The sequence below is a fragment of the Apium graveolens genome, chromosome 10 (genome assembly GCF_009905375.1).
Source record: "Apium graveolens cultivar Ventura chromosome 10, ASM990537v1, whole genome shotgun sequence".
NCBI classification, from domain to species: Eukaryota; Viridiplantae; Streptophyta; class Magnoliopsida; order Apiales; family Apiaceae; genus Apium; species Apium graveolens.
The window spans coordinates 169,396,495-169,408,286 of NC_133656.1; the positions used below are offsets into that span (position 1 = coordinate 169,396,495).

The 11,792-nt window shown below is 29.6% G+C and overlaps 1 protein-coding gene across 1 annotated transcript; it reads right to left on the reverse strand.

Moving 5' to 3' along the window:
• Positions 1 to 4,241: 4,241 nt before the first annotated feature.
• On the reverse strand, positions 4,242 to 4,918 carry LOC141692681 (17.6 kDa class I heat shock protein-like). Its single transcript, XM_074497595.1, has one exon. It carries the CDS (start codon positions 4,836 to 4,838, stop codon positions 4,374 to 4,376), a length of 465 nt encoding a protein of 154 aa, XP_074353696.1. The 5' UTR covers positions 4,839 to 4,918; the 3' UTR covers positions 4,242 to 4,373.
• Positions 4,919 to 11,792: the final 6,874 nt, after the last annotated feature.

The window sequence follows — 11,792 nt, forward strand, 5'->3', positions numbered from 1 at the left end:
GGGTAGACAATTATTATCATAATTGAGTTGGGTAATAATTGTATGTGTTGACAATTATTATTATAATGGGAATGGGTAATAATTGTATGGGTAGACAATTATTATTGTAATCAGATTAGGTATGTCTTGTTGGCTAAGTTTGTGATGACTATATATACATAGTCATGTTATTGTTTTGATGTATGCTTGGGTATTGTTTGACTTAAGTATCACTTGAGTGAATACCGTTTGGTGAGATTGATTGTATTATTGATAATTGTTTTGATTAATAATACAAGTTGGGACGTGGGTTTTTCCGCGTCGTATATTGTGTGTGTGTGTTTTGCATTGTTTGTTTGGTTCTATACTTGTGTGTGTTCCCCCTAACAGGAGTCTCATCAGCTGATAACTTATTACACAATTTGTTCTTGAGCAAGAAAATAACTAGTTTCAATCAGTTGAATTTAAAAGAATAGAATAAAATGACTCTGCAGAAGTCATCTGACAATAATACATAAGTATTTACCACCCCTTTATGTAATATATTTTTTCTGATTATATAAAATAACAATGTTTGACGATGACTATCTTGAATTCTGGAAAGTAGATTGAACACTAAAATGGAAGATTTAGCCTCGTAAAAAAGATGGATACCAGACTATAGGTAATACAACAGGGGCGTGTGATTTATTGTTAACGAGGTCAGATTAACAAAAGCTGGAAACTCAATCATATACATTAGTGTTTGGATTAGGAAATTTTGATATATCGAATAGAAACCTCGTTCCCTCAAGATTGGATAAATCATACACTACTCACCCATTGTGATTCCATATACTGTACTCCTATTTTCAGTTACCCTCATTTTCATTACCGATTTCAATTACCAACCACCATCCAAACGTCCAAAAGTTGGGCTAGCCAGTAGCTTTTCTTGTTAAAAATCTTCTACCAATGCATACAATATATAGGTGTTTTAGCTACGTGTCGATCCTTTAGTTGCCTCTTCTTAGAATCAAGTTCAATAATAGACGAAGAAACATCACATACAAGGTGAAACTCAGACAAAATTTACAAGAAAGAAACATTTAATATGGTGCAAGCTTCTTTTTCTTCCACTCATTCATTTCGCATAGTTAATAGGTTCCATAAAAAATAGTTTGCATGTTATATTCGAGTCACTTATTGTGCAATGCAGGGGCTCAGTTCCCCTGCCCCTCCTGACATTATATTGCCACGTGGTCCCGACTTGGTTTTATAAAAAAAAGTGACCCCAACTCATCCAATACTAGAGCCCATTTCCCACATTTTGTAGGACCCCTTATATTATTATTATAATATATATTTAATTTACGGCTTCCATTATGGTCATTCTTCTCAATTCATTAGCTTCGAAAGCTTCATATTCTTCGACTTCTGCAGCTGTTGCCTTCCCCTTTCCCTTTCCCTTCCTTTTAGCTGCTTTCGTTCCTGTAGGACGAATCAGTTCAAATTCATTAGATGTTGTTGTATCATTATTTCCCTCCGATGAGTAAGCTCCAGAACTACTTAATTTAGTTCTTTTAGAACTTGCACTAGTTGTAGGAGTTCTCCACTTGGGATGTCTACGAAACTCACGCCAATGATTGTCAAAGTTAGACTTCTTCTTGTAATATTTTAAATGAAGTGCATTAGCTTCTTCAAATATGTTGTCCAAGTTTGAACCTCCCGACTCTTCGTAGAGCCTCATCATAACACGATCCATATTTCTGAGCACCTTCATTTATTCGTTGCCACCTTTTTTTCATTGCCATAACTCCTCTTTTAATAACACCAGGATTATCTTCTTCACAATATTTATGAATTCGATCCCAAAATGTTTCGGCTTTTTGATCAGTACCGATTAGTGGATCGAGTGACACATTCAACCATGCACTTATCAAAAGTTTATCTTCAACCCACTTCCACTGACCAGTAGCTTCTCGTACTTCTTCGGTTTCCTCACAATCATTATTTAGATCAATAATGTTTTCGTAACCAAATGCTGGGACTTGTGTTTCCGGAGAATTTTGAATATTGATAGGTGTTTGTTGGGTTTCAAATTGTGGGTTTGAAAAAGGAGGAAATGGAAATTGATATGGAGAATTTTGAGGATATGAAAATGGAAATTGAGAATTTTGAGAATTTTGAGAATGTGGAAATTAGTATTGAGAATTTGAATTTTGAGAATTAAAGTTTAAATTTTGTGGTTTTGGAAAATAGGAATTTGGATATGGATATGGAAATTGAGCGTTTAAATTTTGAAAGTTTGAATTTTGATTTGAAGATGGGGGATTATTTGGATTCATCTTTTGCTAATATAATTTTTTTAGAAGTAAGGTGTGTAAATAATAAAAGCTTGGAGATTGGTATTTATAGAAAAAAAAATATTACCGTTTATATATACGTTGTGTTTACAATGTTATTATTTATCAACGACTATATATTAACGTTACTTTTCTTTTACAATTGGAGGTGCAGTGCAACTTTTACAAAAGTGACTGTTAAAAGTAATAAAAAAATTGAACTGTTCGGGCTCAGGGTGGTGGCACTTGACCAGTTCAGTGTCTCCTCTCCAATGTTGTCCAGTGTCAGAATTCATTAGCCAGTTTGTTTTGCTTGTCCCGAAGCAGCAAACGACCCCGAGTTGCACATGGTATTACAAAACCGGCCAACTTATGTGGAAATTAAATTGCAATTCCAGTTAAGGGCACTTTTTTTTTAATTTATAAAGAATTTGCAATATACAATATTTTGGATTTTGATTATAAATTAAAAACTGAAATGAAAATATTTATTGATTTGCAGTAATTTGACAATTTTTTGAAAAGCATTGTAAAAAAACCAAAAATACAACCACCGATCTATAATCATTTCAGAAAAGATCGGAAATAGTCGCATGCCGCTTGGTTAGCTGAGTTTTTAACCAAAAAAACTTAGGAAGGTTGAGGTTTTCACACAAATTAAAACAATTGTTAACAATGATGCAGAAACACGAATTGTTAAGACAATTGTTAACAATAACTATTCGCTAATTAACAACAAAAAGGAGTAACCTGGAGTTCACTAAAGTTTAGATACTTTCATTTACATCGCCACATCCGGTACAGAACTTAACAAAAAGAACAAAAAATATGAGATTATTTGATTACATGAGATAATTACAAACTAAACCAAACATCTGAATTAACAAAACTTAAGTATCAACACCAATCGCATAGTGCTTGGAATCAAACCGGCAGATCAGGTCTCTTGATTTTGGCATCCAATACGCCCTGTGCAAGGGGTAGTTGAGTACTCTTGTTTGTGGCACCATCATAAAATTCATTTGACGAATTAAATGGCTTTACGTGTTGAATGTAGTCCTTTAGTTCAGAGATCTCCGTTGCAGTAATTAAACTTGCGTAGAAAAAACAAGCGATAATCACCGCCAAAACACACTTGAAACTTAATTTAAATATTTGCGCATATCGGACGCATTTTTTGGTCTTCCAAGAAAGCCAGAATTATGGGGTTTTCGAGGTTGTTCATCTTTATAACGTCTGTATATGTGATGTATCTTTTCTTCTCGAAACAATAATAATGGTAGGCAAGGTTAGTACAGATTTTGTGTGTTTGGTAGGTCATGGAGCAGATGCTCGTTAATCTGTATTTATAGCATCTTGAATCTTATACTTGTAATTGAGTTAGGTGTCTGATTTGTGGTTTACTACTCTTTCAATTTAATCCTAATATTATTCGGATGACACACGAACGCCAGCATATAAACTTCTTACAAAATCCCGCTTGCAATTTTATGACCTCCTCCTCTGTTCCTCTTCCCCTTGTTAAACGAAACCTCCTTTTTCCTCGTCAATCATATCCATCTCCAGTCCCAGTTTCTATGTTTTACATGGTGCTTTCTCCACCAATTTTTCATTTAAAGTTGTAGGTAATGATTGCGAAATTCAGCATATTAATATTCCAGTTTGTGATGTTAACCAGAATACTTACTTTTTCATCCAATCTAATTTACATATTTATAGAAGTTTACATATTTGCACATTGGCCATGAAGATAATTTGCAAATCGATGTTGGCAGATACATTTTGGTAAAACAAGCAGAACCTATTTCCAGGTATCCATCATTCTTTGCCATAATAAATTCTTCGGATTTTGTTTCATGATTTGGCGTACTGATTAGTGCTTGTGGCATTGTAAGATACATGATTCCAGAACTTTGAACATTGTTATAAAAACAAATGTAACATCCAATTAGTCTTGCATTAATGCCAAGCAGTACAATTATTTCAGAATTATAACATTCCGACACAACCAGGACTTAAACCAAGACTCAAAACAGGACAAGACTAAAACAGAGAAAGCTCAAACAAAAATCAACCAGAAATCTGGATAGACTTAACATCAGGCTTCTTGACATCCTCCTTGGGAACAGTAACAGTTAAAACCCCATTTTCCATCGCAGCCTTCACCAGATCAACTTTCGCATTCTCCGGAAGCCTGAACCTCCTCATAAACTTCCCGCTGCTCCTCTCGACGCGATGCCAAGTGTCACCCTTCTCCTCCTGCTCACGGTTCCTCTCCCCTCTTATCTGAAGCACCCGATCATCTTCCACTTCCACCTTCACTTCCTCCTTCTTAAGCCCTGGAACGTCCGCTTTAAACACGTGAGCCTCTGGAGTCTCCTTCCAGTCTATTGTCACATTGGCGAAAGACGCCTCTCCTGAAGCAAAATGATTAGAGAGCTGCCCGAGGCCCTGGAAAGGGTCCCAAACGTCGAGAGAGAACGGATCAAATGCGGTTGATGATCTGCGACCAAAAATGCTTGGAATCATCGACATGATTTTATTGAATTTGATTGAATTGATTGGCTGAATGTTAATTGAATTTGTATATGATTTTTTTTGTTGCAGAAGAGTAAAGTGGTGGAGGATGTTTTTATAGCGAGTAGAGTGGAAGTTGAAAGAGATATCGTGATAGGTCTGGAATGTTCCAAACCACTCTAGAGTTTCCTCGTTTAACGCGTGCTATACGGAATGACACGATTATGGAATACTCCCTCCGTTTCATTTTAAATAGTGTTTGACTTTTCTGCACTCATTTCTAAGTGTTTTGATTTAAAAATTTTTTTTTCTGAATAAAAGTATATAACTTAAACTTTTATTTACAAAAGAAAAATTTTAAAAATAATATTTTTTACTATGCGGTCAAAGCATCTTGAAATATGTGGAGAAAAGTCAAGACACAGTTAAAATGAAACAGATTTTTTTCATGCAATTGTATAGATAAATTTTTTTAAAAAAATAGAAAGTGTGGTAAATAGTATTTTTCCTTCATCTACTAATAATCTCTTAAATATAACACAATTTTGCAATATCCTTAACTTTTATTACCATTCTTTCCATTTCTTATACATTCCTCCTACCGAAGTTATATTTTAGAACTAGTTGAACGTTTTTTCATTAAAATATCATTAAGCAAGAAAAAGTTTTTACATTTCCTTTTTCTAAATCTTCTTTTAAGAACTTGTTTTTTTTTCATATAAATACGTACTCCCTCTATCCTATTGGACACGGATGTTAAGAAAAAATAAAATGTTAGGATAAAAAATAAGAAAAGTAGGTAAAGTTATGGAACCGATCAACTTAATGTAAAGGGAAAAAATCATGAATTAAGTAGATGCAGTTAATTTTTATATTATAAACTTTTTATTATTTTTTGTAAATTTTGAAATATATAAAATTGAATAAGATATGCTAAAAATAAAAATGTATAAAAATGAATGTGATAGAGAGGTATAATATATTTACTAGTTGATAACTCGTGCGAACACGAGACCGGGATTAATAATTCAAATTAGTATTTGTAGAGATTTAAATCACAACAGAACACATGTCAAAATTAAAATATTAAATTGAAACTTGTAAAAAAATAAATCTAATGAAAATGTATAATAAATTAATAGTATTTAGTTATCTCTTCTATATATAAAAATAGGTGAATAAGGATATAATTTGATGAGATTAAAAAGTCTCATTAAAAAGACTAAATTATCTCTGTTTTTAATATTTATATAAAATATGCGATTTATGGGAATCGAACTCAAGTTTTTTCATTCAACTATAGAACCTCTTACCACTACACCATATTGTCACATATGTTTTTTTATCATACACATAATATGTAAGTGTGTTAAATGTACTTACTTAAATTCCGCATAAAAAGGATAGTTAGTTGAGTATTTGTACAGTTAATTTTAAAGGATTAAATTTCAGATATAAAATTAGACATAGTACATAAATCGATTATTATCTTATTTATTAATAATTTTTTAGTTTGAAAATATATCTCATATATTTTTAACATATTTTTTATTATAAAAAGTAATTAAAATGTACATATATATTTTTTTAAATATTGAAAATATAATCGCTTATATATAAATAATCTATATTGGTATTACATATTTAGATAAGTTCGAATTATAATGAGTTAATGCATTTTAGAACTTGGCCTATTGTTCAAAAAATACTCGAAATTTGACTACATGATCCAGCCGAAAAACATCGTCATATTCTACTTTTAGTAAATTTAAATTACAAGCTCGGCGAAAATATCTTACCAATAATGTGAAATTTTTTAATATCTTATGTTAATATAAATTAATGTGTTTGAGGTCTTTATAGGATCAAGTCAATTGATTATTTATATTAAAATTACTAACTTGACTGGTAACGCATTATTATTTTTGGAATTTGTCCCAATTTTAAGAATATTTGAAATTTGAAATGAGATTTCACTAAATTTGTTAAAACTACGATGATATATTAAATCAATTTATTTTTCATTTTTCACTTTTAAAAAACTAACTTTTTAAAAAGAATTCTTTTAGATCAGCAATATTCATTCATCAAGATAATATTGTACAAATATTTTGAATTATTTTAATATTTTAAATTATTCAAATAAAAGTTATATTTATACTATATTGTAGCATATGATTCAATACATTTTATATTATTTAAAGAAAAAAAACATATATTGTTCAATAATTTGAAGGAATTAACCAGTTCAACTGATATTTATAAAACTTTATCAAACTGAAAATTTTTAATTTTAGAAGAATAGTATAAAATGTTATCAAATTATTATATGAAAAAACATTAGAGTCGTAATGAAAGAAACTTAAAAACAGTTTAAATAACGATATAAATACAATTTTTCTTTCGAATTCTTGAAAAAAAATCAAGAATATCAATACTAAGTCTTAAAAATATATAATTTATTTTTATGTTACAACCATGATTGATACCCGATTGCGTAAAAAATATATATGGATTGTTTGTAAGTGATAATGTAAATACCATATATAAATTATAGCAATTTATTTATTACATAATTTTAATTTTTGAATAATTATAAATGCATGTTATTTAAGTAATCAATTATCTCACTATATGTTAATAATGATTATACATATAAATCAGATATTTAACATATAAATAATTGAAGTCATCATAATTTACTAAGAGATGTAACATACAATAATTTACATGATAACACACACATACATATAACTTAATTTTACTTTGTTAACAGTAGTGTAAATAAAAAACTAATATTTTCCCATGCATACATACGTTAAATTTCAAAAACCAATATTTTTCATTAAAATCAACTTTAATATTAACAATAATGTAAATTTTACGTTATTGTATATTAGGATTGCAAGTCATTCTGACTTCAGTTATGCATTTTTTATCTTTTTAAATTGAGTAAATTAATTGTAAGTTAGTAGTGAACTCAGTAATAATATAGAGCAGTACATATAGTTTATTTAAATAAAATTCAAGATTTTGGTCAACTCTGTATTCAAGATATATGTTAATTTATAGTTTTTTATTTGTAAACATACAGATTAAGTTTAATCGTTTCGTTTTAAACGTACACTTACTACCATGTTTATATTCATTCATTAAATATAAAATAACGGGTAAGAAAAATATAATATAATAATAGTTGAGGGGATATTCACTCCTAAAAGTGAGTAAGTATTCGAAACTCCTAATATTATAGATGGGGACATAGAGCTTGTTTGAGAGAAATTTTATATCCATTTATTTAAAATTTGACTCAAGAGCCTATATAAGGATATTGCTGGAGTTGCTTTACAAACATTATAATTGCATGATGCATAAAAAAAACTCTAGAAAATGACCTGCGACTCGCACGGGTTATTATGCTAGTTTAGTTAATAGGAGAACCATGTGTAGTAGTAAAATTTCACCGTATAGTTTCTCCTTCTATTAGTTATTTTACGTATTTTGGAAATCTAACATGATAATTTTATTACTGATGCAATTCTTTTATGAAACAAAATTATATAATTATCATATGAACCAAACATTTTGCTATTTTAAATAATTTAATATAACTTAGTATAACTTGTTAATTATCTTTTTACACAATATTAAAAATATAAAATTAGTATTTGTAGAGAATAGGATTTTATAAACGGATCAAAATACAAATAAAAATATTAATTGTTAAATTAATACTTATAAAGAATTAAGTGTATGTTTGGTCGCAAGGATCATTTTGGCTTTAAGCCCGTTTCATTATTGACTCGCATGTTTGGCAAATTAATAAATTGTCATATATAACTAATTTTGAGCCATGATAAGAAAATGAGAAATCCTAATTGTGCATGTTTAATGTTCCATTTTTGCAACTTATATGTAGAAAAATTATTCTATATATTATGCAATGGTTTTTCCTTTTTTTTTGTCAGAATTATGCAATGGTTTGGGTACTTCATTTATTATGAAAATTTACCACTTAAATGGTCATAACTTGAAAGTAGTGAAGTGCTAATATTCACACTTTTCTTTTCGTTTTTTTGCTAATCAACATTCTAACTTTTCATTTTCCCCGTTTCCTTTCTTTACTTTCTTTTTCATTCTACTGTTGCACAGATCTTTATTTCGAAATTTTGAGAATAGAAACTCCTTTTCATTTAATTGAAAAAACTTTTGATATTATTATAAATTATGCCCATTTATGGTTTGCTCTATGATTAGCAAACTAAAATGAGATTGCTGCTCATGTTAAGTGACTATTATAATTTTTGCTTTATAATTTCAGTTTTAGTAATCTGTATTTTTATATTTTTATTTTAAATTTTGTCTCTTCAATTTTATATTCATTCATTAAACTATAATATTAAAATTCAGATTTTTCAAAAGAATTATAACTTATAAGGTATAAATTATCAACCACGTTACTAACTTCAAAGTAAAAATTACTCAAGCAGTTAAGTAACTTATAAGTTACGATGTTCATATCACTCGTATAATAATTTAACTTTAACTGATAAATTACATGATTCATTTTTTATTTTCTCGTTTTTATTCCTCAATTGTCAATTCCTATTTTTAAATTTGTACTAACTTGCAAGCTGATTTACACAATATTTTTAATATTATATGATTTTTTTATATTCAATAAAATAAATTTTTAATATGTGAAGTATGTTCATTTAAATTTTTTAATGATGGTTACTTATCTTTTAACCGTAATTTTATTTTAACTCGTTTCAATGGTATAAATTTATAATCTTGGAAAATAGTATATATTATTTTGTTGTATTTCGAGAACATTATACAGACCAAACTAAATCTAACTAATCATATTTACCCATATCAATAGTATAATTTTATTTTAACCGGAATAAATAATATATTATATAGTTTTATCCCGAGGTAATTATTTTTGTTTTTATTTTTTTTTATTTTATATTCATGTATCAAAAATCAAAATTATTAATTCATGTAATTTATAATTTATATTATATTTTTATTTCCAAAAAAATAACTTATAATTTATAATTTACCAGACACATTATCAACTTATAAGTAATTTATACATATAATTATTCAAACATCTAAATAACTTTAAATTCACGAGGTTCATATTACTTATATGACACTTTTTAACTTTAAGAACCGGGGAATCTACCCTAACAACTAGGAACTCAGGTATTGGCATCAGGGGAGAAACATGCATAGGGGTCACGGTATCCTCAGAAGGATCAATCCCGGTAGTCAATTATCCTCAGAAGAACCAAGAGGACTAGCATGGGGAGTCGAATAAACATCACTACCACTATCAGGGTCCTGAGATAAAACATAAAACATCAACCAAGAAACAACATCAGGGTTAAATTAAACCTCCATCTAACTCGATGCCCTAACTCTAATTACTTTCTCAACCTATTCACTTTCTTAGACCATACCTAATAGTCTAACTCAACTCTATATGAGTCGAACATTATCGTAATGATTAATCACCTATAATACCCTTTCATCCTAACTTGTCTTAGGGACTAAATCTTGTAACTCTGATACCAACTTGTGATGCCCTCAAACTAGGGGTTAGGAATGAGGACCTGCAACACCAATAAACTAATATAATATAGCAATAGAAATATATAATAAACCCCAAAACTACTAGGTTGCAAACAGGATAAAGTACGAGACAAGATTACAACTACCAACCACAATATTACTATTACAGCCCTTTTATAAATAAACTAAACTATTCGATTCCGACTTAGAATCGACAGATAACACAAAAGTATCTAATTCAGCTATTACTTCCCACCAACTATTGTCGCTTTCTCACACAGCATCTACCTGATCTGGTACCTAATCTGACGGTAAGGACCGTCAAGAACGCTCTTACGAGCAGTGCGCCTAAGTCTGACCATCTTCTTGCTTAACTGTCATGGTTATATTAACACAAATTTATGAGCAAAAAGGATCAACAAGTAACTTAATTAAACAATTATAAATATAAAAAATAATAGAGGCATTCTATTCACAGTAAACTAGGTGGTAGCATTCTATCAATATCTAGGAAAAGGGTTTCAAAAGAGGGTTTCAAGGCTTTCAAGATTCAAGTTAACATGTCAATATTTCTCAAGATCAAACGATAAGGTTCTGAGAGAGTTTCTCATAACTTTAGACAAGATCGTTCCAAGCTTTGAGTATCAATTATCAAAGTAGAGTGATAGAATTCTCGAATAAGTTTTCTCACAACTCCAAAGAAGATTCAATTCAAACTATTCAATTTCAAATCAAAAGTAATTCATATCGCTCGTTGTAAAATTTATAAATCTTTCACTTTTATACTTTAACAAAGAACAAAGAACCCTTGATTGAAATATCCATCCTTTAAATATAATACGGGTGATCAGCTCGTACTGACCTCCATCCGATCATTAAGGTACCTATGACATTATTTCAACCTATATATTGGACTAGCCCCGCTAGCCTCTTAAATGACTGGACTAGTCCCACTAGCCTCTTATGTCTCTATCAAATCTTTAGGAATTCATTTGAAAAAACTTTATATTGGAATGCACGGAAGTTTTAACTAAATTCATTTTAACATTACCAATATCTGAAATTATTTGAACTCATTTAAGTCAAAAGTCATTCTTAGGTTTAATTCAAGAAATCAAGGGGAATAAGCAATTGGAAATAAAAGGGATCGTAAGTTGAGAAATGATCAATCATTAAGCAGGGTATAACAAGGTTATTATTAGGATAGTTTCAAAGAATGGCACATGAACATGGCACAATTTTACTATTATAGGGATCTAGGTAAACAAGATATTAAATAGGAAAGATTCATTACGACACTTAGGGTCAAAAGATCGCAAGGATAGCAATAATACAAAAACAGGGTATAAATACTTGAAACAAAGGGCTACTATCAAGGTTTATCATAAG

Bases quoted from the DNA above. Each gene is read 5' to 3' on its own strand.
- LOC141692681 (XM_074497595.1), bottom strand. From the start codon at position 4,838: ATGTCGATGATTCCAAGCATTTTTGGTCGCAGATCATCAACCGCATTT.